This window comes from Porites lutea, chromosome 4 (genome assembly GCF_958299795.1).
Source record: "Porites lutea chromosome 4, jaPorLute2.1, whole genome shotgun sequence".
NCBI classification, from domain to species: domain Eukaryota; kingdom Metazoa; phylum Cnidaria; class Anthozoa; order Scleractinia; family Poritidae; genus Porites; species Porites lutea.
The window spans coordinates 30124911-30152319 of record NC_133204.1 but is presented as its reverse complement, the minus strand read 5'-3'; the positions used below and the strand labels follow the sequence as shown (position 1 = coordinate 30152319).

The window sequence follows — 27409 nt, the reverse complement described above, 5'->3', positions numbered from 1 at the left end:
TGAACCGAAAATTTGTTTGTATGAAGGTTTTAAGGTGCTCTAATATCACATGAAAGTAGAAATGACTCAGAAGAAGCGATAGTTTCTTAGTTTGAATTTTTGGTGACGTCATGTTGAAAACCGAGGCTGGACAGGGCTTACAATTTCACTTTTTTAGCGTCTTGAACAGTGTCTTTTAGGACCGGAAGTCTAGACTCTAGCGTGTGAGTTGGCGACTGGCGGTCGACGTTTGTTAGTGTAACAATTCTTTTTTATTCCTCAAAAATCTAAATCCGTAATGCTCGTCTGAAATATTGCTTAGTTCTTGCTGCAATGCAAAACGAATCAGGGTCATAAAATAGGGTCTCTTGTCTTAAACAGGGTAGCGAAATGAACCATTTCTGTTAGTTTTGTTCCTCAGTGCTCATCATAATTACATATTCAGATTTGTGTGTCTTACAGAAGGTTTGGGTCTCAGTGACGATCGTGACAACTCGATTCAGGAAACGTTGCGCCGATGTGTTTAGGTAGTACGTCAATCATCTGTATTACAAAAAAAAGGGGTCGAAAGATTTGACACGTTAATAAAGTTTTTCATACATTCATTCCGGTGAGACTGCTAGGAACAGAGGAGCGGGTGTTCTTCTCTCTAGTCTGCCTCGTGCAAGGTTACGCAAATGAAATAAAATGACTAAGCATACAGTATCAAGCTAAGCACAGTTAGAACGGGCTCGAATTGAATTGAATTAAAAGAGGTGAACAGTATCAATATATAAGTCAGTTTGATGAGTACTTCACGATAAATTGCGTGCTAGGTGGCGAGCGCGGTTATCACATCGTTGACACATATTTCACATTTTGAAATTTGTCTCAGTCGAGGTTTTCTACTGCGCGTATTTTGGTTTATATTGTTCGTGCATTGTGTTAACGTTCCTTCACTTGAAAGATATTGAATGTGCTCTTTTCTCTTAACCGACCTTTGTTCAACTTCAACGCATTTCTAAGATGTACTCTCGAAGGTGTTTTTGAGCCAGAATGCTCACTTTAGCCTCCTGGCGAAACGTCCCGGATAGCGGCGAAGACAGTTTCTTCGAACTGAATTTCTTGTTATCGCATCGAGACAACAGTTGCTGAAAATTCATCACTGTTCTGTCCGTGTTGGCACTATTGATATTAAGCCTGTTAAAGTAGTGCGTAACCTCGGCGCCTGGTTCGACTCGCATTTTTCTATGTGGACCCATATTTCTACGTCCTTGTAGTGCGGCATTTTTCTGGTTACATAATATCAAGAAAATAAGCCAATTTCTGCCTAGGGATAAATTAGAAATGGTGTTGCATGTCTTCGTTACAAGTAGAATTGATTATTGGACTTCTCTATGGATTACCGGATTGTGAAATAGCTAAGTTGCAAAGAGTACTGAACGCTGCAGCTAGGTTGCTTATGTCATGTAAAAAGTATGACCATATTACGCCCATTTTGATAAATTTACACTGGTTACCAGTAAGATATAGAATTAATTTTTAAATTTTATTACTTACTTTCAAAGCCCTCTATGGCATGGCACCTAGTTACATCATTGATTTAATTCATACTAAGACTAATACGCGCTATTTGCTGCGCTCTAATGAAGGTGTTTTATTGAAGCATCCGTCAGGGAAAATGAAAACTGAGTCATTCGGTGACAGATCCTTCAGTGTGGCTGCGCCCACTTTATGGAACGCTCTTCCTGTTAACCTCCGCAGCATCAAATGTATTTCTACTTTTAACTCTAATCTTAAAACTTATCTTTTTAAATTAGCTTTTAATATCTCTTAGATATTAAATATATTTGTATATTTCTAATATGTGTAGAGTTTTTAGGCTTTTTATTGTTGTAATGCGCTTTTGATCACCTAGTACGTTAAAAAGCGCACTATAAATGAATAAATTATTATTAATTATTATTATGAAGAGCGAGGCTAGACGGCTGTTTTCGCAGGCTATGCCTACTTAGGAATGCGCCGGGGAGGGAAAGAAAACGCTCGAGCAAATGAGAATTATTTTGCTGTTAGATCTGAACACACAGGCTTCCTGAATGGTGGAATAAGTGTTTGAAGAAAGAAAGCAAGACGTTGATTTACCACTGAATTCTTAGGAGCAGAAGAGGACGAAGTGGTGAGTTTGATGTTGGCTTCATTTCAATACATCAAATAAGAATATCAATGCAGCAGATAGCTTTAATTTTTTAAAGTGGAAGATCAGAGTTTAGGTACATAACATTGTCAGGCCATTTTGGTTATAATGTTTCTTCTGAATGTATTTAAGAACAGTCGCAACGAGGCAAAACTAGACCGCAAAATATAAGGGGTTTTACAGTGACCTTATTCGGGTCTCAATCCGCCAACCACCATAGACTCCGCGCGACTGAAATGAAAAGATGATTTCCTGCCTACAAGTGTTTCAAGGAACTGTCGACCGGTTTTGTGGTAAAAAAAATTGGATCGAGATAACAAAAATAGTATTGACTTAATAAGATGACTTTCCGACCGGCAATGCGTGGTCATTCTGCTTGCAAAGAGTAGCTAATTTACAGCTTTTGTGAATCATTCTCGATTTACTCTATCTAGCACTTGCTTGACCTATTTTAAAATAAAAGTTCCATCTTCCCAGTCAAGAAGCGATCTTTATTTGATCTTTTGTGAATCAAAAGCAATAATTTTGTATCGTTGGAACCCGAGATCTCGGATAGTCCAAAGGGAAAACAGTGTTTGGAAATTAAGCTAATCAATATCTACAGTGACGCTACGTTTTTTTTCCGTAAAATAACTGTGCCTAAAAATTTCTAAAACTCGAGGAAAGCTAAAAATTTCTGGATGACCGTTCCATTCCATTCCGGACTTAGCTAAGATTTTTGGAGGTTGTGTTTTTCACGTTATTGGCAAGATATTGCGATTCAGTTCAAAAAGGTTTCATGAAAATTTCAGTATAAAGACAAAACGTTCCCTAGAATCTTCTGATGAAAGTACGGCTACACCATGTCCTCGAACTTTCGATCGGACCCACACGGCACAAGGCTAGGGTAGCTGTCAGTTTCGGATGAGTGGAAAAAGCTACCTAAAACGGCCTTCGAGACGACTTAAGTCACCCCTAACAAGTGTAAGAACAGATTCGTAGTTTTTCAGGGGCAGCTCCAAATTTACCAAACAGGGCCCAGTTGCTCGAAGCATGGTTAGCTTTAACCATTGGTTAAGCAGTATCAAAACCAATACGTTATCAGGGTATTAAACGCTGGTTAACGTTAACCATGCTTCCAGCAACTGGGCCCTGGCCTCCAATGCATAGAGAACCATTTGAGACACTACTGATGTATTTGGAAACATTCCGATCGGTCCTTAGGTGCTTCTAATCTACCGAGTAAAATCAAGGTAATTATAACTTCAGCCTGTAAATTAAAATGTTCCGCTGAGAACCGAGCCAGCCCGATTGCTGACTGAAGTAGAATTAGAGGTAATACCATTTGGCATAACATTATTTTCGTGCATGAACCTGCATTCATCTAGGCATTCAGAATGACGAAACAGTATCAGCTGAATGTTTCTGAAGGGGCCGCGCCAGGCCGCAGCGTTTGATATGTCAAGTGGCATTTTTCAGTGCCAAATACTAGTATTTCATTGACACAAATAATATCGTTTTGTTATTTTGACTCGTATTAAGTAGTTAAAGTGTTTAATTCATTTTTATGCCTCTCAAAACTGTGCACCCGATGCCAATTTAAAAAGACTACCGTCACGGTGTATAAGCTACTTTCTTGCCCTTGGAAACAAAGTCAGTCTCAAAGTCCATTTTGGTAAGTGAGAATTAAAAACGCCTGTTTTAAAACAACTTTCAAATCTTGCATTGCAACCTCAATCAATTTTCACTACTGAGAGACCGGCTGAGCGCTTGAATATTCAGACATTGAAGTGACTCACTGAGTAATCAGAACTCAGGTTCTTTCGCCAATGCATGAATATACGTCCCGTGAATGTTACCGCAGGCACTGCTATATTCAGCTCAACAGGCGATTTACAGCATCTGCTCAATTTGACTGAATGCAGCTTACTTGAGTATCAAGTAGCTTTTTGGTCCTGACCTTAAAGTATATACATTCAAAGCACATTTTAATTAAAACACTTAACTTCGAAGCTTCATCAGTGCCTCGAAGCCTTTCACCTACTAATCACGAGAATCAATTACACACTGTGAATTAATCAGGGGCACCCAACGACCGTTTTCTGTAAAATATCTGTTCGGAGAAGCAAATATTGCCTAGAATTTTCTATTTCGGCTTGAGGACGACTAAAACATTTCTAGATGACCGTTCCTTTCATGTACCGCAAATTTCGAAGCTTATCTAACCTTGATTCGCTACGATTTTCTGAAGTTTAATTGTTCACATTTCACTGTCCAGGGGACCGTTTCTCGAAAGTCCCGGTAACTTTTCGGGCCCGAAATCAAATATTCAAATCGAAATAAAAAGAATAAGAGCGCGGGTCCTGGCAAGCAAACTACTCCATTTTGTTTGTTTAACTGATAGTTTTATCATGTTAGATGCAAAACTATTGAAACCTCGATCTTTAATGGCAACGGAGACAGCTTACCGGGCCCGTTAATTATCGGGACTTTCGAGAAACGGGCCCCAGGTTAGGCTATTTTTCGTACAAAAAAGGAAACCTAAAATTTTTGGATTCAAAAATGTGATGGAGCGAGGAATCAGATATATTCTGACTTTCATAGTACGTTAAACTGCACCTAAAATTTTCGGCAAAATAATACTGATTGAAGTCCTTGTAATTTCGAAACGACTCATAGACAAGTTCCCCTATGATCGAACTGCAGGTACAAATTGTATAGCGGCGCTAAGAATGCATTTCTAGAGATCTCAAAATCAGAAAAATCAGAAATATTCTCACTTTCATAGTACGTTAAACTGCAGCTAAAATTTTTGGCAAAATAATACTGAAGAGTCCTTGTAATTTCGAAAGGACTCATAGACAAGTTCCCCTATGATGATCGAACAGGTACGAATTGTATAGCGCCGCTAAGAATGCATTTCTAGAAATCTCAAAGTACCCTGGGTAGCCTAAATGGTGTTTTCAATATGTTTAGGATGAAACCGTTTTGGGGTAGGACTTAGTACTTTATGTAGAAAACATCAGTGTTGTATTTCGTTTTCTTTTTGCGTCTGCACTAAAATGAGAGCTCGATCATTCATGGTCTCTAAGCCCTAAAGGTTTTAGAATGCAGTGCACTCCGTTTAGCTGCCACTAAGTCGCTGCACTGTATACGCAAAACTTTTTCAAGTAAAATGTAGAGTTTTTCCTCTTGAGTACCGAGTTACTTGAGAAGCATCATGACTTATAAGCTTTGAAATCGTCAAGCAATCCATTAGTTGAATGTTTCATGGTCTTTGCCAGAACAAAAGTCTTTGATTGGGAATATGAAAGCCATAGCTTTAGGTTCTAAAGTACAAAGAGCAACATAGTTAGTATTTCCTTCCGGCGCCAGATAAATTGAGTTTTCAAAATTCTTTTAGTGATAAGCCTTTCCGTTTCGAGTTCTGCCTGCAACCGAACGAGCTCGAGCGAGCAGGGCAAGTTAAACAATATTGAAAGCGACCTCTAATAATGAACATATGAGTATAATATATTTAATAGAAGTGCCGCATGATCGATGAAAAAAATCGGGGCTGCATTTTTTTTCAGCCGCCCTTTCTTTGGTTTTCACAGGGTATATAACTGCGATGATCTCTTTACACATTGCACACAAGAAACGAAATGTTCCTGAATGAGCTATAATCTTTATTGAAGTATATATCTTCGACTTCTTCCCGTCTACAACTACAATTGTTGTATTTTCAAACTGACGATCATTTATTTATTATCTCTAAGCCCTAAAGGTATTTAGGGGACTAGAGAAACGAATTAAGGAATGTATCTTCTCAAACTAAGAACCTGCGTAAGAAGTCTTTTCCATTTAAAAATAGTAGCGGAATGCAACCTCCAAATCTGAGTGATTCAGCCTTTAAATAAATGAGTTCTTTTTTTCCTACGGTATACTAAAATATTATGCTATTCCAAACTAAGGGGCTATTTACATGGAGAGAGGAAGATCCTAAAAGGCGTAACAGCTTTTCGTTGGGCTTACACGAAAAAGTTTCGGTCCGTGTGCATGATGTGGTTAACAGTAGAGAAGGAAGTAAAGATTAAAGATTACCCCCTGAACGACCTGCCTAATACTAGGATTTACAACCAAAAACAACCACAACCAAAACAACCTTATTTTTTGGTATGCACAAAGAGTTAAATACCTTGCTCCGCAAATAGCTGGAAGGCTAGTCGTGGCGGGGCAAGACAAGTACATGAATAACATATCTACTGAAAACAAAACAAAACAAAACAAAAAAATCTTTCCAGCGAAATCAGTTTACATTGTGCTAGGATCTTGCTTGTGTCATGATCTTCCTACTCCTCAGCCAGGAAGACCCCAGCATTAGGGACAAGGAAGACCCTTTGCATGTAAACCGAATACAGACAACATATAACGCTAGGATGGATGATCCGACCTCTAGGATCTTCGTCAGGGGCACCCAACGAGAACATAGTTCAACACCACTTAAACATAGCATTATGGAACGTTTTTAGTATTTAAAAAGTAGAGATAGGCATATTTTTATTCCCTAAAAATTTTTCTTCTGTTCGGATTTCCTAGCTGAAAGTCTAGTTATCCGAAAATTGTAGGGATCAAAACTTACCTTTTCGAAAATTTCAGCCTGAAAAAAGGCTCCCGAAAATTCTAGGTGACCTTTTTAGGGTAAAAATCTGTTAAAAATGAGCAATTATACCATTTTTGGAAGGTTCGAGAATCCACGGAGAGGCAGGCAAGCAAGAAATTTAACAACAAATGTGCCGAAAATTCTAGATCTCAAATCGCCTTCCGAACAGAAATTTTCCAAAAATTGTCGTTGGGTGCCCCTGATCTTCCTGATGGTGCAATCTTCCTCCCCCCCCCCCACCCCCCCATGTAAATAGCCCTTAACTAAAAAAATGGTGAGTTCTCTGGTTCCTCTTGCCGGATTTCTAATTAAAGAGATCCTGTAGCCAGACGTCTGCACTTAAAGTGTAAAAAAAAAAAACAAAAGTCAATGCAGGGCTGGCACTACAGCAATTTTAGGAGCCTTTAAAAGATATTTTCTCTCGGTATAGCTCTGGCACTGAGGAAGGCCTTCTTTTGTTAGCCGAAATATTGGAGTATAATAAATCAGCCCTTTGCCGTAGTGCCAGCCCTGCATTTAGTTTGTTTTGTTTTGCTTGTGTTTTAAGCTGAATCCCACAATATATTGTTGAAACTGTTACGGGGCTTTTGAAGAAGGTCATTAGGCTAGTAAGTTCAGGTATCTATTCCTGACTGACGGTTAAGATTATACCAGCATTAGATTAGATACGCTGTATATGGATAAAATCTTCCATGGAGATAAAACTTTGTACTTCTCGAACCGACTGATTGCCCTTTTCGTCCTCTGATAAGCACTACTTGTTTACTTTGAACAAAAGCCATACTAATAATTTAATTCTATAAATATAGACCCTTATCTTTGAGGAGACATCTTGTACTGGCAACATGTCGAATGGAATTTATACAGCTATTTCGAGAAAGGTTGTCGGAACAAAAAGGTGCACGTCACAATCCCGAACGGTAATATGGGATATGACCAATACTCTGTTCCTGACGACTGTAGCTGTCGATCCTACTTTTGTTGCTTTCCTTTAGCACTCACAAACATATGTCCATGGCCCCTCGTGTTATTCTTTCAAACTTCTTTGAAGAACAGTATTCAAAACCAACCCATAAACAATACCTATGGGGATTGGCGCGTGCACTTTTTCCCACAACCTTTCTCGAAATAGCTGTATACGCGGTGTAGCTATGACCCCGCTTCAGCGAAATTATATTTACGCTTCCATGCAGTCGCAATGTTTTAAGATCGATCTTTATGATAATGGATGGGAGTGAATGGTAAATTACTAGTGATTAGGTGAAAACTGATTTATTGCGGCCATTTTTCTTTCAAAACTACTATCGTTTCCTTAGAGAAGAAGTGTTTCAAAATGAATAAGACGCAAAATTCTCTTATAAATAACACAAAAAATGTCCTCTTGTCTTAATAAGACGCGATTGAGCTAAAACGCACTTATTTGCTCAGTCAACAAATGGTACAGTTCGCGCGCCTTCAAAGATGCGCCTTATCCGAGTACAGTATTTTCTCCAGTATAAATCAGTGACCTAGATAAACTTTCCGAAAAAGGCAACGTGCACAGAATGAGTACTTGTTTAGCGTTAGAGGTTATAATCTGTACTGACTCTAAGAATATCTTTTACTATAAGTAGAACGTGACCACATGAAAGACCCGCGTAATAGTTTACTTGCCCTATGTCAACCGTATGCATGCTTAGGGAGTCTTAACATGTCACTAAGAAAGTACAACGTGCCCTTCGCGCGGTGCGATTACAGCTCATGGCGGAATCCTCTTCACTTTGGATAAAGCAGAACAGGCTAGGCTTTAAAGGCCTCTGATACCTTTGACAGGGGTCGGTCGATATCGAATAATGCTTAACAACAGCGGGCAAGAAATTTCCTCAACATAAAGTTATTGTCGAAATACCTCCATCAGGGACATAGCGAATGTTCTAGTTAGTGCAGTGGACCTTCGCGTGTTGGAATGAATTCTGGACGTGCGCTTTTTATCTGTATTGATTTTCGATGACCCGCTTACAGCATCGGCATAAGAGCAATACCGTTTCCCGCAAGCTTATTAACTGAACGTCCTTACTTAAGTAGTGCAAATAGCATCACGACTACAGCTTTCTTTTGCTGAGAAGTCGTGCGCCGTGAAGAGTTAGAACCTGGCGGCTTTCAACTGGACACCTGTCATAGCTCTGATAAGAGCATCTTAAGCTTAAGGGCAGAATTCGTTCACTGTCTCACTGTTTTTAGGGATCAGCAAGGCTCAAATAGCATGAAACTCAATAAAGTCTTACGCTTTTGATTTGTTTTTTAGTCGGTTGACTATGTATTTTGACGCCCCTTCAGATCGCGTAAAGCAGCGTTACTTCGTCATTTGATCGAACGGCAACTACCATTCCGCGGCTTTTAGTAGCAATCTTTAATTGTTATGCAATTTAGTTTTTCAAAATATAATATGCAACGGTAGTTAGGATTTTCTGGCTCTTTTACATACCCTTTTGAACGCAGAGAAGAACAATGATGCTTGGAATCTTGAATTTTGAAGTTGAATCTCGTGACTTGAGAGAGCAGGGCTTTCGACCAATTGCTACTGATGGGGGATCGAGATTATGCAATATTTGTTTGTAAACATTAAGACTAAGAGAGATAGTACAATCACACATACAAAATAAGCATGCTTTCATAAGCTGCCGCTAAGCGGCTTTTCGGAAATAGATTTAAGCCCGATCGTGGCTGGCGAAAGGCGTGTTTATTGCGTGTAAAAATAGCTAGCTAATTTTGAGCGGCAATTTACTTTGAGTTAGTTTTATCTGCCGTCGACTTCGGCTGTGGCTTGGCAGCGGCAAGCTAAGGGGTAAGGGGCGACGTGAAAATAACAGAGAAAGGAAATGGCTTGCATACCTCGATAACAAAAAATCAATACAAACTACCTGTCCTCGGGCTATTGCTTCCCCGCAGAAAGTAAAACAAACTATGTGAGGTCCCATCCCGTAACTTTCGTAGCTGAGGGAATTGTTTTTTCACGTGTGTGAGTTTTGGCGCAAGCTGCCATGAAGCCTCCACACCCTATTAACCGCATGGCTCTCGCCGTTTTTGCCGGCCAACTTAGCGCTCCTTTTTGAATTCTCGCTGAGAAACTCTTTGCAATTAATCAGTATTGAACACCCGTTTGTAATATTTTCAACAAGTGCATCAGGGTTAGTTGATTAATTTCCCTGATTTCCCCCTTAGTGGATTAATTATATTATATTCTGATAACATTTCTTTAGAGCGCACGGATTTGTCGAACTCGCTTTTAGATATATTTCAAACAGTAGTTAAGATCCAGTCTGTCCGTCATTCATCTTGGTCAATACGTTTTCCACCGTCGACTTCCACGGGCCGAAAGTAGGGCCGAAAGTAGACGGCTTGCATTACCAAAAAACTAGTATTAAAGTTAAATCAAGAAGACGCATTGATCTTGAAACCTGCAAAGCTGATCGTAATACGTGAAAATTAACTTTGTCAGACGTAAACATGAAACCGATTGAACCCAATAAACAGCAGGGTTTTGCTGATCAGATTTGGTGTTGGCTGCATCGGGCCGCGGTTTTTTTTCGGGGGGGGGGAGGGGGGTTGCTTATTAACTTTTTGGTTCCAAATGAGGCGCCTATTCGAGTAAATACGGCCGATGAAATTATCTTCTAAGGAAAAACGTATGGCCATTAATAGCCGTTATTGAAATTTGCCTTTCTAACCGTAGGAGCTTCCGATGCGGCAATGCGTGTGGGAAATTTTGTCGTATTCCTAAATAAATAAAATGTTGTTTATAATGAACGGAAAAAAATTAAATACAAAAACACATAAGCCATATCCGCATCTGCTAAAATGAGTTTTGTCTACTTTTAAAAGCCTCAACAACTCCAAAAGCCTTCAGGTATGTGGTTACAGTTTGACAGTGCGGCTCATTATTAATTTCCTTCTACAGTTCTGTCTGATTTCCTTAAAACGTGGCCACGAACTAGGTTTTCGCCTTGCGCCGGACGCGGCCCGGTTCCAGGCCAGTGAGGTGTCCAAAAACCCAAGAGGCTTGCCGTCTTGGTCGGTACATATACAGCTGGATAGCCCAGAGACTGCCCTTACAATGGGTACGTGGATCAGGCCTGGGGGCAAAACTAGTGGGGTAGGGAGGGGGCTATTTTGACACAGCCCCTTCAGTAAGCGGCAGCGTTCAGTGCAGGCTTTGAATGGCAAGTACCTCGATCGTTCTTACTTTGCCCTAGACAGCTGAATAAGACCTCTGCTGAGAAAGATTATCATGATAACTGCAGATCTCAGGGGGAGGTGCAGACAGTCACCCATTGTCCTGGGTGGGGAGGGTCAAAGTCTTGGTACCAAGGACATACTAAGCGTAGGAACTGTAGACACTCACTGAAGCCATGTTGACATAAATTCAGTCAGAGTTGTAAGACTGTACGTTGGCGCCAGCACTAAGCGTTCGTCATAAGTGAATTGTTGTTCAAACTAAAGAGGAGAGAAGAATCCATCGAAGCAATTCAAAGTAGACAGACTGCAAATTATAGTAGTTGCTAAAAAATATATCTACAATGTAGGAACCAATTATAGGTGCATGTCCATTTTAGGGAGACCATACATACAGAGGAACCCCTAGCTTGAGAGGCTTAATTACGTCACTTTTATGATAACTTCGCGTTTTTTAAAACTTTTTCGCGTTTATTCCAATTTGCTGAAAATGTCAAATGCAACCGAATTTCTTTGGGGTTAATTTTTAGGTACCAAACTCAAGTTTAAAAAGAGAAAGAAAAATTCGTCGTCGCTTAATTACTTACTCCATAAAACGTGAAATTGGGACGTTTTACGTCGTTGTCGCGCTGTGACGGCAAAGAAATTTACGAAAAAGCGTAATCACGTGCAAAGTTGTTGTTTTGCTTTATGAACCTCTTTTTTTTTTTTTTTGACGTTCCCGTTGCTGTCGTCGTCGATCCTCGTTGCTAAAGCTCCCTATTGAAATCCAAGTTGGGATGGGTAATAGATGTGCTTCATGGATTTGTCGGTGTCCAGTGTAACCCGTATAGATAGTCAAAAAAAATGTCTGAAGAAAGGCCGAAGCCAGCTACAGGGGATATTTTTAGGGAGGTGTCCCTTTTTAGTGTTGACAAACATTTCTGGGATGTTGACTATTTCCTTTTCATATAAGATTCTTATTACTAATTGGCTTAGGAGTCTCAGGAGCGCTTTAATCTCGTGCAGAGGAAATAAAGCCGGGGGGAGTATCACTGGCCATTACTCTGCAGATTACTCCAAACAGTGAGGTAAAATGTCTTGATTTTCTTCAGGAAAAATAGTTTACAATAACGTTCTTTTTCTTCCTTTTCTTTCCGGTGACAAACACCTCCTTCACTTAACAGAAAATCAGTTTATGTACCTTTACAAAAGGTTTTCTTATTTGCTCTGACAATTGGAACACCTCACTTCTACGTTCGACTGACCTGTTGTTTGGTATGAAGAACGTACATGGTATTTTTCATAATAGATATTTTACACTGAGGCAATTGAGTAAGGCCTTTCATGCTAAACCGGATCAAATAAAATCTATGAGAGAAAACAAAGACTTGACTTGTCCCTGGGGTAGAAACCTGCATAAAACTTTCAGCGTTGTTTGAGGTACCTTCCCTGAACTCTGATACATTTTCATTTGCTGCTCTTTCTTTCTGTGCTTTTGTCAGTGACTCTTTCAAATACTCAAAGAATCAAAATTCGCTGTCCTGTTTACGGTGTTTTTTTTTTTTCGGGTGGAGAGAAGTGGCACGGCCCTCTCTGGGAGAACTTTGATCTAATAACACGTTAGAATAGGTCGGGAGGAAATTCAAGATCTAAGATGGTAATCGTGCCACAGAAAAGCCACAGAAGCTTCTAGTCTGAATGCGTCATTCGTTGCAAGTGGCAAGAAAAAAACTAATGGAAAAGTCAGATGACACAGATGGTTTTAATCGAATCGGCTCAAAAGGAGATGCTAATTTCTCATTTATATAAAATACCTACATTTTCTAACTCTTTTCTTACCATGTGAATACTTGTTCGTAGTTGTCGAGTAGCCTGTGAACAGGCCTTTGGTCAAGCGAGGTGGGGAGAGGGAAAAGCGAAAAGGCTCTCTCCCCGCCCTTTCCCTTCCCTTTCCACGATGTGTTTTTCCAAGTTTGTTTCATTTGCCGAGTCGACGTGAATGGAAAAAAAATGATATCAACTTTATAGGTCTCGACCAGTTCTGTGAGGTCCTTCCGTAAAATTAAGCTGCACTCTTCCTGAAATCCCTCTTTCAGACCGAAATTTGTGAATTTCTCTGCTGTATTCCTGGGGGTAGACCCTATGATGTCCTGCATAGGAAGGCTCCGCACGAAAGGAGCACTTTTTCAGACGAAAAGAGTCGGAATTTCACGAGTTGAGGCATGAAAAAGTAGGGAAATCTGTCATTTCGGTATTTAAAGAAGCTCTAAATGTTAGTACTTAGAATCAACGCGTCTTGAAAAAAGCGGGCAGCGGAGACTTAGTGATTTGTTCATATTATCAGTAAAGCAGTGGGTCAGTTACAGCATTCAAAAGGGGTGCAGTGTTTTTTCTAACGTACGTGAAAGGCCATCATTTGTCGTGGCAAGGTATACGAAAACCAGAGCAGTTTTGCTCTCTTTAAACTTTCTTGTCGAAAATGGTACATAAAACTAGAAAGGGGTTGGTCCTCGGCGCGAATCCTGCTCGAGCCTACCTAGCTGTGGATAAATCTTTTTCAGGTGTCTTTTCAGACTTAATCAGCTGTTTGAACGTGTTATAAGATAAGAACTGATTTTGAAAAAACATAAACATTTTCAGAGGGTACAAAACCTTACCAATTTCAGACTCAAGCAACTAAAGGGGTTAAAAAATAAAGAATGCGCGTAGCGATATTACTTATGTACGGAAGTACCTCCCCACCACCACCGACACACATACGACTCACCGTTTGACCCCCCCCCCCCCTCCCCCCTTCTCCAGGGCAACTGGTTGAGTGAAATCACGGTGCCCACATAATCCGGCTTTCTTCGAGAGATTTCTGACTAATGGGGCGTTGAAAGTATTCCGTCCGCGCCACGAGAGCTGGAGCAAAATCCAAGATCAAGAAATTCCCAAATTTAATGAATGACAGCGATAATGACGAAACCGATCCATTTTATCATAATTTCAGTCATAAGTGAGGAATTTTCATATAGCGGATTTGAATTGTGCAATCTCCCGTTAGCGGAAATTCGGATATGTAAATAAGGTCGTGACTTTTAAAAGCGAATATGAGATACCATCAAGGATGCCGAACACTTAAAATTAGGGAGTAATTTTAAAAAGCTGTTGATAGGTGTTCTTCCCTAAGCTCATTTTGGACATTTTGCGCTCGTCGCTAAACTGCAACCTCGCTTAAGCCGATTTCGCGCCATTTTGGTATAATCATGTATCCAAGCAGTTATGTGCCCTTTGCAAAGCATCACTCGGATGAAAGATTATTGAAGAGTTACAAGAGGATTTCGTACTTTTTTAAGCCGTACTAATGCGTGCTTTTTTATGCATAGTCATACCAAGGTGGTCTAAAATACACAGGTCTTGCGCTATCCGGATTCCACATCTTCAGATGGATTAATACAATGACAAATAAACAAAACGGAACGATATTAATCAAAACCACTTAAACGGACATGAAGTAGAAGTAGCCATTGTCTTTGAAGCGTGTGGACCCCGTCTTCACCCTCAGTGTCTTTGAAATAAGAATCATGAAATTGGAAATGAATGCAGGTTCTGGACCCTTTGGAAATCTCAAGGGGGATCGTCAACCTCGATGACCTCACACCAAGATATACATATTTTGTTTCACAACAGTGAGCCGTCCGCAAATTTCCTGTTTCCGACCGCTGAGTGATAATAAACACATCCTTCTTCTGGGAATATAAAATGTAATATAAAACCACCCAAACAAGGCAACTGTATAAAGTTCACGGCAGTAGTTGTTTCATTTAGATAACGACGACAACCAGCTATTGGAAGATACAAAGTTCAGACCAGCGACTGCGGAATGGAACTACAACTTTGTCAAGTTGCATTTATACTGACGACGCTTTTTGGCGAATTTGACGCGAGAGCTATTCTCTCGAGACATTCTGAGATAAGACCTGTCCAATCTTTGGTAAGTGTTAGACCTCGTGTCTATACGGTATATTGAAAAGAGCTAGGAAGCGTGCAATTATCTTAAGCTGCATGTGGAATACCCTGTTTAATACATGTACTCCGTCAAGCCCAGGCGTTCAGTTCAAGCTTCAAAGAGCCTGATACTTAGCACCTCAATATTGAGCTATTCTGAATAGCTCATATGTCAGTGGTGTGAGCGTATGTATGTATCTATGTGGCTTTGTGGCTTTGTGTGTTCGGATTTCTGTTGCAGGAGCCAATAAGGTTGAAGGTACTATGAGTTGATGCAAGGAACCAATAAGATTTTGGCATCTAAACATGACATCGCTTAAGGTCAAACAAGGGCACTTTGAGACCTCCATCTTGATTCTTCATAATTTTTTCGCCTTTTATTATGGCTAAGGGTGTTTAGAAGCATAACATTGAAATATCTTCAGGATTCAAACGCTTTGTACAGCGATGCAGCCGTCAAAAAGTTCATATTTTAGTGTGGGTGCTGCCTCAAGACATTTCTGACCTAATTCGGCTTTCGCGAAGGGTAAGATCGCACGTATTTCACAATTTATAAGTTACGTTTCACCTGCTTCAGTGTAGAGTATGAAAGTTCAAATATTTTTCAAAGTAAAATTAAATTAGGGAGTATCCGGCCTATAAATTTTGTTTTTAAGAAATTTAAAAGGCAGCTTATGTTTTTTTGAAAGCTGTACCGAGTAAGTTAATCCAAAAAACAATCTTTATTCTCTCGCTTACAAAGTTCAACAGACCTTTTTCGTTCCGGCAAAAAAACGTGATACATGCTTGCTGCTTAAGAGTCATTACAGTTATTGAAATGTATTTTACATTTAAAATAAAATAAAATGGGAAGGAGCAGGAGCCCTGGAAGGAGCTAGTTGACAAAATAATTAGACATTGTTTTATTGAGTGGAATAACATGATATGAGTAGAAATATATTTCGGCAGTTTGATAATTTTCTTGGAAGGAAATAAATGTTAGGCTGTCCTTAACGTTGTAGGAAGCATACCGTAAAATTCTGAAAATAAGCCCCGGGGCTTATATTTTTTAAAGACCCTTTTTGAGGGCTTATTTTTGGAGGGGCCTATATTCGGAGGGGCTTATCTACGGAGGGAAATTTGTGTTTCAAAATCGATTGGGCTATTCTTATAGTTGGAAGTAAATTTACCGTTTTTGTTTTGTTTTACTTTGTTTTTGAGGGCAATTTTCCAAGTACAAGCCTCCCCGGGGGGGGGGGGGGGGATTATATTTGGAGGGGCGATTTAACGGAGTGTTTTTTTGCGTTACCGGTTTGGGGGGCTTATATCTGGAGGGGCTTATTTTCGGAATTTAAGGTAATTTAATTGCAGATCTGATACAGCCGAGGTGATTTCTGAAAACCGTTTAAACAAATTTTTCTTGTAAACAATTTGCGTACTTTTATTTACGAATTGTAAAAGGGACAAAGTCCAACACAGTCACATGCATATTGTGTTGGATTACTGAGCGCTTACCATTTGTACGGAAATTTCGGTCAAAAATTTCCGTCAAATGGTACTGGTATTTTTTTTTTGGCACCGAAAACAGGAACGGGATTGAGTTGTGCCATTTACAAAATACCGGTAACTTTTTCGCTTTCTCCCGACATGAAGCCTGGCACTGGTAATCCTAGTCTGCTAAACAGCCGTTTTTAGTGTCGTCACGCAACGCTCCTCCCCACTAGCGTTGCGTGACGACACTAAAAACGGCTGTGTAGCAGACTATGGTAATCCAAGCAAATGGTACAGAAAATTTCGGTCGTTTCGATAAAAACGGGAAAAAGGTAATACCTCGAAAAGTATTACTTTTTTCCGGAAAATTTCCACCGGGATGAACCGTTCTATTTGAATTCTCCCCGGAATTTCCGGGTTTTCCATACAAATGGTAAGCGCTCACTGTCTGATAACTCGAATTCTCTGACTTACAAACCACAAAAGGGGCAGAGTCCAACACCTTCATGTGCCAATGATGAAAATTGTGACATATCTTAAAGCTATTCGGTATTCGACGAGATTCATTATCTTAAGAAACCATGAAGAAACCTTAAAACCTTTGAGTGTTCCCTCTAAGCAACGTTTGGTGAGTTGACATTCATAGTACTTTAACAATTTACTTATTTTGAAACAGATGTCAGAAGGAAAGACAAAGAAAAGTGAATCTATAGTATGAGGATCGACTAGGCTGTGGAGGGGATTCTTTTACCGGTCACATTCCACAGGTCACGATTACAGTTCCAAGTAATTTCACCTCGATCAAAATCAACCGTTTTGGACAAGGATTAGGACTAGGAGACACTTCTGGTCTAGTCGGCTACCCAGCCGTTTTTAGTGTCGTCACGCAACGCTCCTCCCCACGTGACGACTCTAAAAACGGCTGTGTAGCAGACTAACTATTTCTGGTCTTGTTTTTTTTATTTGTAGCACGGTGACCAGTATTCTGACCTGTGGAATGTGACCTGTACAAAATACCTGCCGCTCAACTGTGCGCAGCGGATCGCGTTTTCATTAATGAACAGCAATCCCCAATTTCGCCCAAAAATAGTCTTAATTCAGGACTAAAACAGTAGGTTGTTGATACGGTTACACTGAAGCATTCAAAATAGCTTTCGCACGTTAAACGTGCCTATATTTATATACACAGTCATTTTATCACGTTTTGCCCACATGATATCTCTCGGCGCGGATGCGCACGGATTGAGAAAGACCACGTTAATACTATACGTCATATTCTTAGTACTTTTTTTGAAGTGGATACGATACTACGATGCACACTCTGTTCGTATTACCGGTACATGAAAGGGTAGAAATTTTACAATTTGAAGTAATTTAAAGGTAGGCAAATCGGATCAATTTAGGTCTCTTGGTTAACTGACCACCTACCCCTCCCCTAAGCCAACATTTTGCCCTAAAGTGTTAATGTTAGCTGAGGGGAGGGGTAGGTGGGCAGTTTCCCAGAAACCTAAACTTGATCCGGGAAATCGGACATTTCGGTTTATAAAACGTCTCAAGAGGACTTGCAGACGCATTGTATGGCTGTGAAAAAGTCCAGAAATTATAACGTTCTAGTTTTGCGATTTATTCAGCTGCATGTAAAGTTCTAAATAAGGTCACAGCAAGAGACTATAAAGGGGACAGAGAGGGCATCCCCCATATACACCCTATTCCATAGGTAATTCGTCTCGCGTTATTTTTAGAATCGGGATAAAGTTACCTCGCGCGAGGCGTGGATGTTTCGTGGAGGTTTCGCATGACCAAACGCCGTGCAAAACATGTCTGGCGAGAGGCAATGAAAGCGTAAAAAGATCGAGAGCATTCCTGAATATTGAAGCGAAATGAGTCGGCGCTCACCTGGGAAAAAGGAATCGCAGGACTCTTTGACAACCCGTGAAATCAGTTTAACTCGAAGTTGTCGTAACCTCAGTGCTTTAATAAAATGAGAAATTTCGCCGGTCTATTGAAACCGGTCGTTGTACAATTTAGGGAGTTTAAGATCCAATGACGCTGACGACAACTAGAACGTCAAAAAAACAATAGGTTTAATTAGCAAAACAACAACTTCGCACGTGGAACACACTTTTTTGTTCATTTCTTTCCCGTTTTTGCACGACTACGACGTGAAAATGCCTAATTTCGCGTTTTATGGAGGACGTAAATAAGCAACGACGAAATTTTATTTCTCTTTCTGAGCTTGAATATGGTCCCTTGAAATTCAGCTTTAGGAGGGTTCGCCTACAATTGACAAAGTAAGTGGGTAGGAATAATCGCTATAAAGACTGAAAAAAATAAACATCAAACCAGAAATTGCTCTCTTCAAACTGTAAATTATAAATGATCCTGAGAGAATATTCAGTGTGTTAAGGATTTCCCCGCTCTACTGTTAGCTCATACAAGAGAGGAAGGGCGATTCTTTTTTAATTTCGGTTTCGCTGACACAGCTTTCGCAGAAATCTCGCTGTAGTCGTTTTCGTCGACAAAAGGAATAGCAAAATCGCTCTCCGCGTCTTCCCCCACTTTGTTCTGCGTCATTTCGTGAAGGACGCGTGGCTCTCAGCATGGGTCATCCACGCGGAACACATTCGCGCTATGTGATTGGCTGTTGTCTAATCCCCTTTGAGATCTGTGATGTTAAAAATAACTCGAGACGAATTACCTATGGAATAGGGTGTATATGGGGGATGCCCTCTCTGTCCCCTTTATAGTCTCTTGGTCATAGTCAACAGCGTTTTTTTTTAAACAACTGATAAATATGTATACATTTTTGCTGGTGAGTATTACCATAGATACAATTCAAAAACAAAATACATATCAGGGGAAAAATTGATAGGCGATAAGTTTAAGAATTTATTGCTAGTTTAGATGGAGATGCAGATGATAGAAATTTAATAAAAATGGCGACCTTCAAATCCTGCTTACCGTGTGGCGCAAAATTTTGCGAGACTTTATTTTGGCGGATTGGCGATTTTTCGTGTTTTACGGGAACTAATTTTTACGATTAGGACAGATTGGTTTTTCTTGCTCGGAATTAATTTTTGCGATTTTCAGAAAGTACCCAGTACCCAGCATTGATAATATTGTCCTTTTCATTGAGTACGTGCAATAGTATATAACTAGCCCCCGAAGGGGAGGTGAATAGTGGTGGTTCGCTTCTCGGTGTATATCTAGCCCTATGAACAGACCCTGAGGGGGATAGTCGTTTTAGTATTTACCAAGTCAGTTGGATAAAAGTCAAAAAGGAACCTTTTGTGAATAAAAGACGTCACTTAGATAGAGTTTGTTTACGTTGCAATTGACAGTGTTTTTTATTTTTTATTTTATTTATTCCTCCAATTCCTAGCTGATACATAGTTATGTAAATATAAGGTGAAAAAAGTAATATAGTAACAGATAAAGATTTACAAAGGAAAAAAACGCGTAAAACAGAAATTACAACACTTAAATTGAATTACATTGTATATTGGAAGGAGAGGAGAGGGGCACATCTACAGTCACAGACAAAAGTAGTTGGGAAGGTTGTACAACTTAACAGTAGTCCATTTTGATCCCGAAAAAAGAGAGTTTTCTCTTTTGCTAAATATCCCCCGTCCCCCCCTATTCAATGTTCGGATATAACAGAACAATTACGCGTACAAACATTAATGTTTTGATCAACATTGGGCTAGGGGCGGGGGGAGGAAGGAAAAGAAGAGGTAAAAAAGGGCATCCTTCCCAACACTTTTGACGATGATTGTAGATAAACTAATATTGTGCCCCTTAAAGTTATGTATAACAAAGGACTTGAGATTATTAATAAAAAAGTAAAGGAAAAATGACAAAATAGCTCAGAAAGTTGTAAAAGAGATAATGTTTCATTAGTATGTTTTGGGTAAGATTTGTTATGATTTTGTTGCATATTCAGTGAGAAAATTTTTTTCTACCTACCAGTAAACGCCGACAAGGCAAATTTTGTCTCTTTCTTTGTGTTTGTTGGTGCAGCTGCTTCATTTACCGCTAAAATTTCATCTTTCGAAACTGTTGCGAAATGAGAAGCCATTTTGAATCCCGTCCCAAAACATTGAATATCCAAGGATATTCCGAGTTACGGGAGCCAATCAGAATGCGCGAATATCGCTATCCACTGATTTGGTGAATACTAAAAATAATATTTTCAAACAATACCACGGTGTACGTACCCTATGTAAAACCAGTATTTCATTGTATACCGTTTTGTTTCTGAACGAAAGAGACAAGTTGTAATTGAACAGACACGATTTCTTAGTACTGCATTTTTGTGTAGCGAATTTAAGTTAAAGAATATTTACTCTGGAGTACATTTTTACAGGAAAAATGTTTGCGGTAATTTTTATTTGCGGGAACTTACTTTTGCGGACGGCTGGAGAAATCTCAAAAATTAGACCCCGCAAAAATTTATTGCCACACGGTCTTTAACAAAGAAAAGTGAACCTCTACAATAATAAAACCACAAAGACAAGATCGACAGTTTTGTCAGGTCGCTCTTGCAAAAAAGAATGAGACAATTTATATGCAGGCATGACAAAGCACTAATTTTTTTCTTGCTGAAAAGCTTTTATTGACGAGGGTTTCTTAAAGTACCTGAAGGTATCATTAGTGTAATAATGTAATTTCATTACACGTACGCAATCATCTCTAATGTATCGTACTGACCCAGTCGACCCCACGCATCGGTCACCTGGCGAGGGGTAATGATATGTAATTCACGATATATAAAATTAGAATAACTTGCGTTTTTCAAGCGTTCTCTCCTCCATTCATTTTCCAGGTTCAAAAACTGGAAACGATAGACGTTAAGTCTGAAGTTAAACAATTCATTAATAAACCCTCGGACACAATAGATCACCGTGGCGGCCTCGACAGAAAACACCGGTCTCGGCGTTTTGCATTGCACAAGAACACGTGGCCCACGACTAATTTGACGTGGACTATCCCATCCGGAAGCCATCCCTCTTCCATAACGAGCTCTGACTTTAAGGATATTATGACGACGGCTTTCAGAATGTGGGCTGAAGTAAGCAAGTTTGTTTTCCGTTATACGGATCCTCGGGATAAAGCAGACATAGAAGTCAGAGTTGAATCAAGTAGGTAACAATATCGTCTTACAAAGAATGGCAATCTTGCCTCAGGGCTTCTCCTTCTCCCTTGCGGCCATGTCCACACGAATCCGGTTATTTTTTTGAAACCGCGTATTCTTTATCTGGTTATCGTGGGGACCGGGCCTTAAATGGCACTGGAGAGCGCTGTCCGGATTCACTGGTTTCGTGTGGAGGGAAGGACAATTGGTGTAAAAAAAAAAAAAGTATGCGGATTCAAAAATGTCCGGACGTAGCCTTTAATGGAAGGGGCGCTGAAAGGGCTGGGGACGAGGTTGGTAAGGATAGGCCATTTCTGAGTTCCAAAATCTCTCACTTTCAAAACGGGGCTGAGTGCAAAACCTTTCTGGTGAAAATAAGTTTTGTTTGCATGAGAATAAAAAATCATTTTGGTGGGCACTTAACCGCGCTTTGAAACAGACGCGACTTGCGCAATGTTGCCATGGCAATTTTGTAATTTCGAACGTTAAATCAAACATTATCGCTGAAATTTCGCGTCAAAATAAAAGACGCTGTGTCACAAAATTTATTGGGACTCGTTCAGTGGGAACTGCCACCAAACTGAATGAAACGTGTACTCGTAGTCCATGTACTCGTGTCACGGTGTTTTTACGGATCAGATTATTTTTAGAACGGTTTTGGCGCAAATTTAGAATATCTTCTAAGTCTCACAAAACAGTCAAAAAAGAGCCTACAGGCCTCAAAATGATAATTTGTGCCTCTTAATGACGTTACGTTTTACTTTTTGATATCTAATTCTTCGAATGCGTTCATAGACGTAGCCGGAGATTCCATTTTCGAGGGAAGAATTGCCCTAAATCTGTCTTAAAATAAACCAGTCTGTAAAAACGCCGTGACACTGGCCTAGTATGGGAGTTGCACTCTCCTGATTATGCGCTCCTATTTGTGAACAGCGCCTTTAAGGAGTAATTTGTCACCCATGATATTATTTGTGTAATGTCTGAGACTTTTCATGCGTGGTTTACCATTTTGCTCAAGTTGACGCGGCTTCGGCCATTCTTAAGCAAATAAAACCTCTGCTGCCTAGGATAATTAAGCCGTTCTCTTTGACAAGTGTCAGCAGATAAGGTGTACAGTATGTGTAATGATCCGCCATTCTAGACTACGAGTAGTCCCCCATTTTTCCTCAAGGATAGTAGAGCGAGCGAAACGCGAGCGGGCGTGAAAATCACCCCACGCGAGAAAAGGCGACACGCGGCGGGGAGAGAGAAAAATGTGCGTGTCGCCTTTTCTCGCGTGGGGTGATTTTCACGCGCGCTCGCGTTTTGCTCGCTCTACTATCCCTGAGGAAAAATGGGGGACTACTCGTAGTCTACCGCCATTCCATTTCCTGATTGTGTTTAATTTTCAATTGGCTTTCTTCTTAGAGTGGCATAATTGCGACGCAGGTGCTTTCGACGGCCCGGGAGGAAAAATCGCTCACGCGTCATACCCCAAAATAAGTTCTCCATCTTTTATTCACTTTGATGGAGATGAACAGTGGACCGTTTCTGATGGGACAAGTAATAAATATAGCATTTTACCGGTAGCATTGCATGAGATAGGGCATGTTCTTGGACTGAAGCACTCTTCAAACACCACCGCTGTGATGTTTAAGTCTTACAATAAAAACAAGAGGTCCATCCAGCTCGATGATGACGATGTGGCTGGTATCCAGAAGAAGTATGGTGGGTTCAATTGTCTTTACCTTTATCTATATTTTACCCAGTTCAACCCTTGGGATATGTGAATTTTACCAAAGTTATTTTTAGACCAATTAAACGATTAAAAGTTGGTTTCCAGTGAGGTCCGCAAATATGTTCAGTTTTGTCAAGAGCGAATTCAACAGTATTCTCCACTGATTGCTTTAAGGCAATCGCGCGTGCACTTGATGACTTTTTAAATGAGCGATTAAAATGGGCGGACGTCTCAGGAATTAGACTTTGTTTTTACACAACCTCTCGACATATTTCAATTAAAAATCACATATCCCAACCAACGCCCTAAGATTCCCTCTGTGTCCATTATTCTCTCTTGCCTTTATTCATTTGCAGTATTGCAGGGAGCGGGGTGGAAGGCGAATGCTCGGTGTGGCCTGGGTTCAAATTCCGGCGTCGACGCCATATGTTTGTTGAGTTTAAGCCAATCTTTATCCCTCTCCTCAAAAACCATGAACATTTCCAAATTCCAATTATACCAGGAATGGTCGACGAAGAACGATTATGTGGGTGTACTGGTCTCTATATCCTTTTTTTATTCCTCTGGCCAGTTATGTCGAAAAATGATATCTAACGTTGTTACTGTGCCGTTAAGTTTTATAATCAGCTATCACCCTCTTTTAAGGGGTCACTTATCAAAGACTTATAATGGAACCATATGGAGCGGTCACGGTCACCCTTTCCTCCTAGCTCAGCTTTACTGAGCTATTATTTATTGTCTTTCCCTTTGCTAAGTAGTACTCTTTTCCATGCTGTTAGCTTGTCGGGGTCTAGGTAGGATGCACCGGGAGCGAAGAGCTTTTGCGTCGTAACTTGTAAAAATGACTTCGCCTTTCCTCAAACTTTTCGCGATTATTCCAGTTCGGGAACGGTACCCAAGTGTAGCGGAAAGGGAAAGATAATTCCTTGTCGTGTGTTTTGTGTCGTCCAAAAAAGCTTTGTCATATTCAGAGACCCTTTCGGCGTCTGATATTACAGTAATACTTTTCTGAACTCTGACAAAACAGGTTCTTGTATTTTGACGCTTATACTACTACATGAGAAGTTTCTGCAATTTGATTGGCTTAGAGCATTGGTATTTCAGCTTAATTTGAAATACCTACATGTGAAAATTACAAAACTTTTGCGGGTAGTAGTATAAACAAATAATAGCATGATTTGTACGTGATATTTGGCATAAACACCACTCGTGAAATTTCAAAATTGTCTCAAATTGCACTCGCGTATCGGCTCGTGAAATTAAGTGTAACAATTTTGAAAAATCACTCGTGGTATTTATGTCAAATATCACTACAAATCATGTTATTACCTATACAAATATTGTAATTTAGGCTAAGTAGGTACTTGATAAGGCTTTTAATTTCTGTGAAGGAGATACACATTGATTTTTGACTGACAGAAAAATAAATAAACGTGGGTTAAAAATACAAGATATATTCTCAACTTTACTGTTATAACCCTAACAAAACTAATAACAGAATTTATATACAGTTTGGTGCTATATGTTTTAGTTATACTTAAATTAACAATCTAAATTACATAAATTACATGTTTATCATAATATAACTGTAACCCACATATAAGAACTTGGCTAAGCAGGTTCTTTTGTTGTAGTTTTGGGTATTAAAGTCACAAATCTCTGCCAGAAAGTTCTTAATCGCAGTTCTTATACGCGTTTTTTTTTCTCACTGTAAAAAGTTTACCACTATATACCACTCCACGCTCGCGAAATTATGGTAGTCGCGTGACCGCACGTTCCCTCATCCACCCGTCCGTCCTCGCCATAGGAAACCAATGTGAAATCTCACACTTTTTACCTTGTTTGGCAGGCTGCAACCTGATGATGCACATCCATGTTGTGGTCAATAGACAGCTGTCAAAACAGGGTATCTACTGACCAGTATTACATGACCTTATCGCGTGCTCAACTCTTAGTCGATTTATTTGCACTGGTTACAAGTTTATTGTCTGAAGTAAATGATAAATTTATTAGCGGGAGCTTCACCTTTAGCCTTGGATAAATCTATATATCACCATTCTTTGCAGGTCCATGTGAGCCCGACGAACTGCAGGCAGCTGGTGTTTCAAAATCTCAAACGTACTTTTTCAAAGATGACGTCATGTGGCGTTACAATCATCGTAAAGACGAGAGTGAGCGAGGTTACCCGAGAAAAATTTCTAGAAAATGGAGTGGTCTCCCAGTGAGAATCGATTCTATGTTTGAATGGAGAGGGAATACATACTTTGTCGTTGGTGACAATGTTTACAGAACAAACCAGCCAAATAACGGTATTGATCCTGGATATCCCAAATATATCTTCAATGAATTTTATTCCCTTTTTGGAACAATTGCAAAGTCAGGGCCTGTCGGTGCTGTATCTGAATTTGACAATGGAGATTTATATATTTTTAGAGGATCGGAGGTGTTTCGGGTTAAAAAAGGGTATAACACTGTTCAATATGAATGGCCTAAATCAATTAGCGAGGTTTTCCCCGACTTCCCTCTCACAATAGACAGCATTTTCTATAATAAAGAAAATGACAAATTAGTATACATTTTTTCGAATGAGTATTACTATACATACAGTTCAACAGCAAAAAAAACATCAGGACCATATCCGATCAACAATAAGTTTAAGAATTTATGTCTAGTATAGATGGAGATGCAAATGGCAGAACGTTGATAAAAATGGCGACCCCAAAATCCCGCTTTTGAACAAAGAAAAGTGAACCGCTACAATAATAAAACCACAAAGACAAGATCGACAGCGTTGTCAGGTCGCTCTTCTTGTAAAAAATTGACACAATTTATATAACATGACCAAGCATTAATTTTTTTTCTTGCCGAAAAGCCTTTATTGACGAGGGTTTCTTAAAGTACCTGAACGTATTATTAGTGTAATAATATAATTTCATCACACGTACGCAATCATCTCTAATGTATCCAGTCGACCCCACGCACCGCAACCTAGCCACAGTCTTCTCTCACTCCGACACAGAATATAGCAACTGGGTACGAGACTGGCAGGAACCCTAGCTAGGCTCAATTTCCACCGCTGTCTCGTTCGGATGAGTAGCGCGGGCACATTTTCCTAACAGCGGCTGGTAATCGAGCTTAGCCTGCGAGCAAGCTGTCCTATTTAGGCGAATGAAGAGAGTCTCGCGAGAACGCGCGAGCGAGCGGCGAAGCCGCGAGGGGCAGGGGAAAGGATCCTTTCCTCAGCCCCTCGCTCGCGCGTTCTCGCGAGGCTCACTTCGCTTGCCCAAATAGGAGAGTTTGCTCGCGGGCTAAATCGAGCTTAGCAGTAAGATGCAGAAGACGCTTAAATGGGCCATGTCACGCTATTTGCTATCCAGGTTCGTTATTTATTATAAGACTATATTTAGACATTGAAGCTGTTTCCTGTTTCCTCCTGGAGGGGGTGGGGGATAGCCTGCGAACAGCAGACGCATTTCCGGTCGACCAGAAATGCGTCTGCTGTTCGCAGGCTAGGTGGGAAAGAGAAGACAATGTCGGTGTTTAAGGTGTTATGATATTTAGGTTCTTGTTAAACACAGTTATATTGAACAAACTTTCCAAATGACGTTACGGGAACATAGCTGTATTATTTGAGGTTATTTCAGTTAAGTTTCTTCTGATGATATCGAATTATAAACATTCTCTACTTTAAAAACTACTTGTTTATCATGAATAAATGATGAATAGTGATTGTACAAAGAAGGTCTTGGCAGATTGACGATTGCTTGCAATAGACCTGTGTTAATATTTTAATCTCGATCGATCGATTTGTTTCCCCATCAGCAGGTCCTGAGTTGAAATAAATTGTATTATTTTCTTTATTATATCCATTTTGAAATCACTGGTGATCCCTGCGCAGAAAAGAGGCTGCGGAGGAGACTATCAGGCTGATCAGGCTATGGGCTCCTGGCTGATTTAGCAACAGAACGTGAAACGTTATTTGACGACGGGAAAGCGCGCGAAAACGACTAAACTCGACTTGCGGTGCCCAATTTTGTCGCTCTGCCATTGGTCAAGCCAGTTGCTTGATTTGCGCGCGCCGTCGTCAACTGACGCTCCCGTTCTGTTGCTAAATATCTTAGTGGTCACTTA

The 27409-nt window shown here is 40.1% G+C and overlaps 1 protein-coding gene and 1 long non-coding RNA gene across 2 annotated transcripts; both read left to right on the top strand.

Moving 5' to 3' along the window:
- The first annotated feature begins 1949 nt into the window (after positions 1-1949).
- On the top strand, positions 1950-21504 carry LOC140935298 (uncharacterized). Its single transcript, XR_012165190.1, has 3 exons — positions 1950-2134; positions 14778-14943; positions 21253-21504. It is a non-coding gene; the product is annotated as an uncharacterized lncRNA (long non-coding RNA).
- A 1310-nt stretch (positions 21505-22814) lies between these two features.
- Positions 22815-26479, top strand: LOC140934520 (collagenase 3-like). Its single transcript, XM_073384131.1, has 2 exons — positions 22815-23268; positions 25345-26479. Exons 1-2 carry the CDS (start codon positions 22815-22817, stop codon positions 25953-25955), a joined length of 1065 nt encoding a protein of 354 aa, XP_073240232.1. The 3' UTR covers positions 25956-26479.
- The last annotated feature ends 930 nt before the right edge of the window (positions 26480-27409 follow it).

Bases quoted from the DNA above. Each gene is read 5' to 3' on its own strand.
- LOC140934520 (XM_073384131.1), top strand. From the start codon at position 22,815: ATGTGCGTGTCGCCTTTTCTCGCGTGGGGTGATTTTCACGCGCGCTCG. The intron at 23,269-25,344 runs GTGGGTTCAATT...CATTCTTTGCAG, and splicing joins TGGTATCCAGAAGAAGTATG to GTCCATGTGAGCCCGACGAA.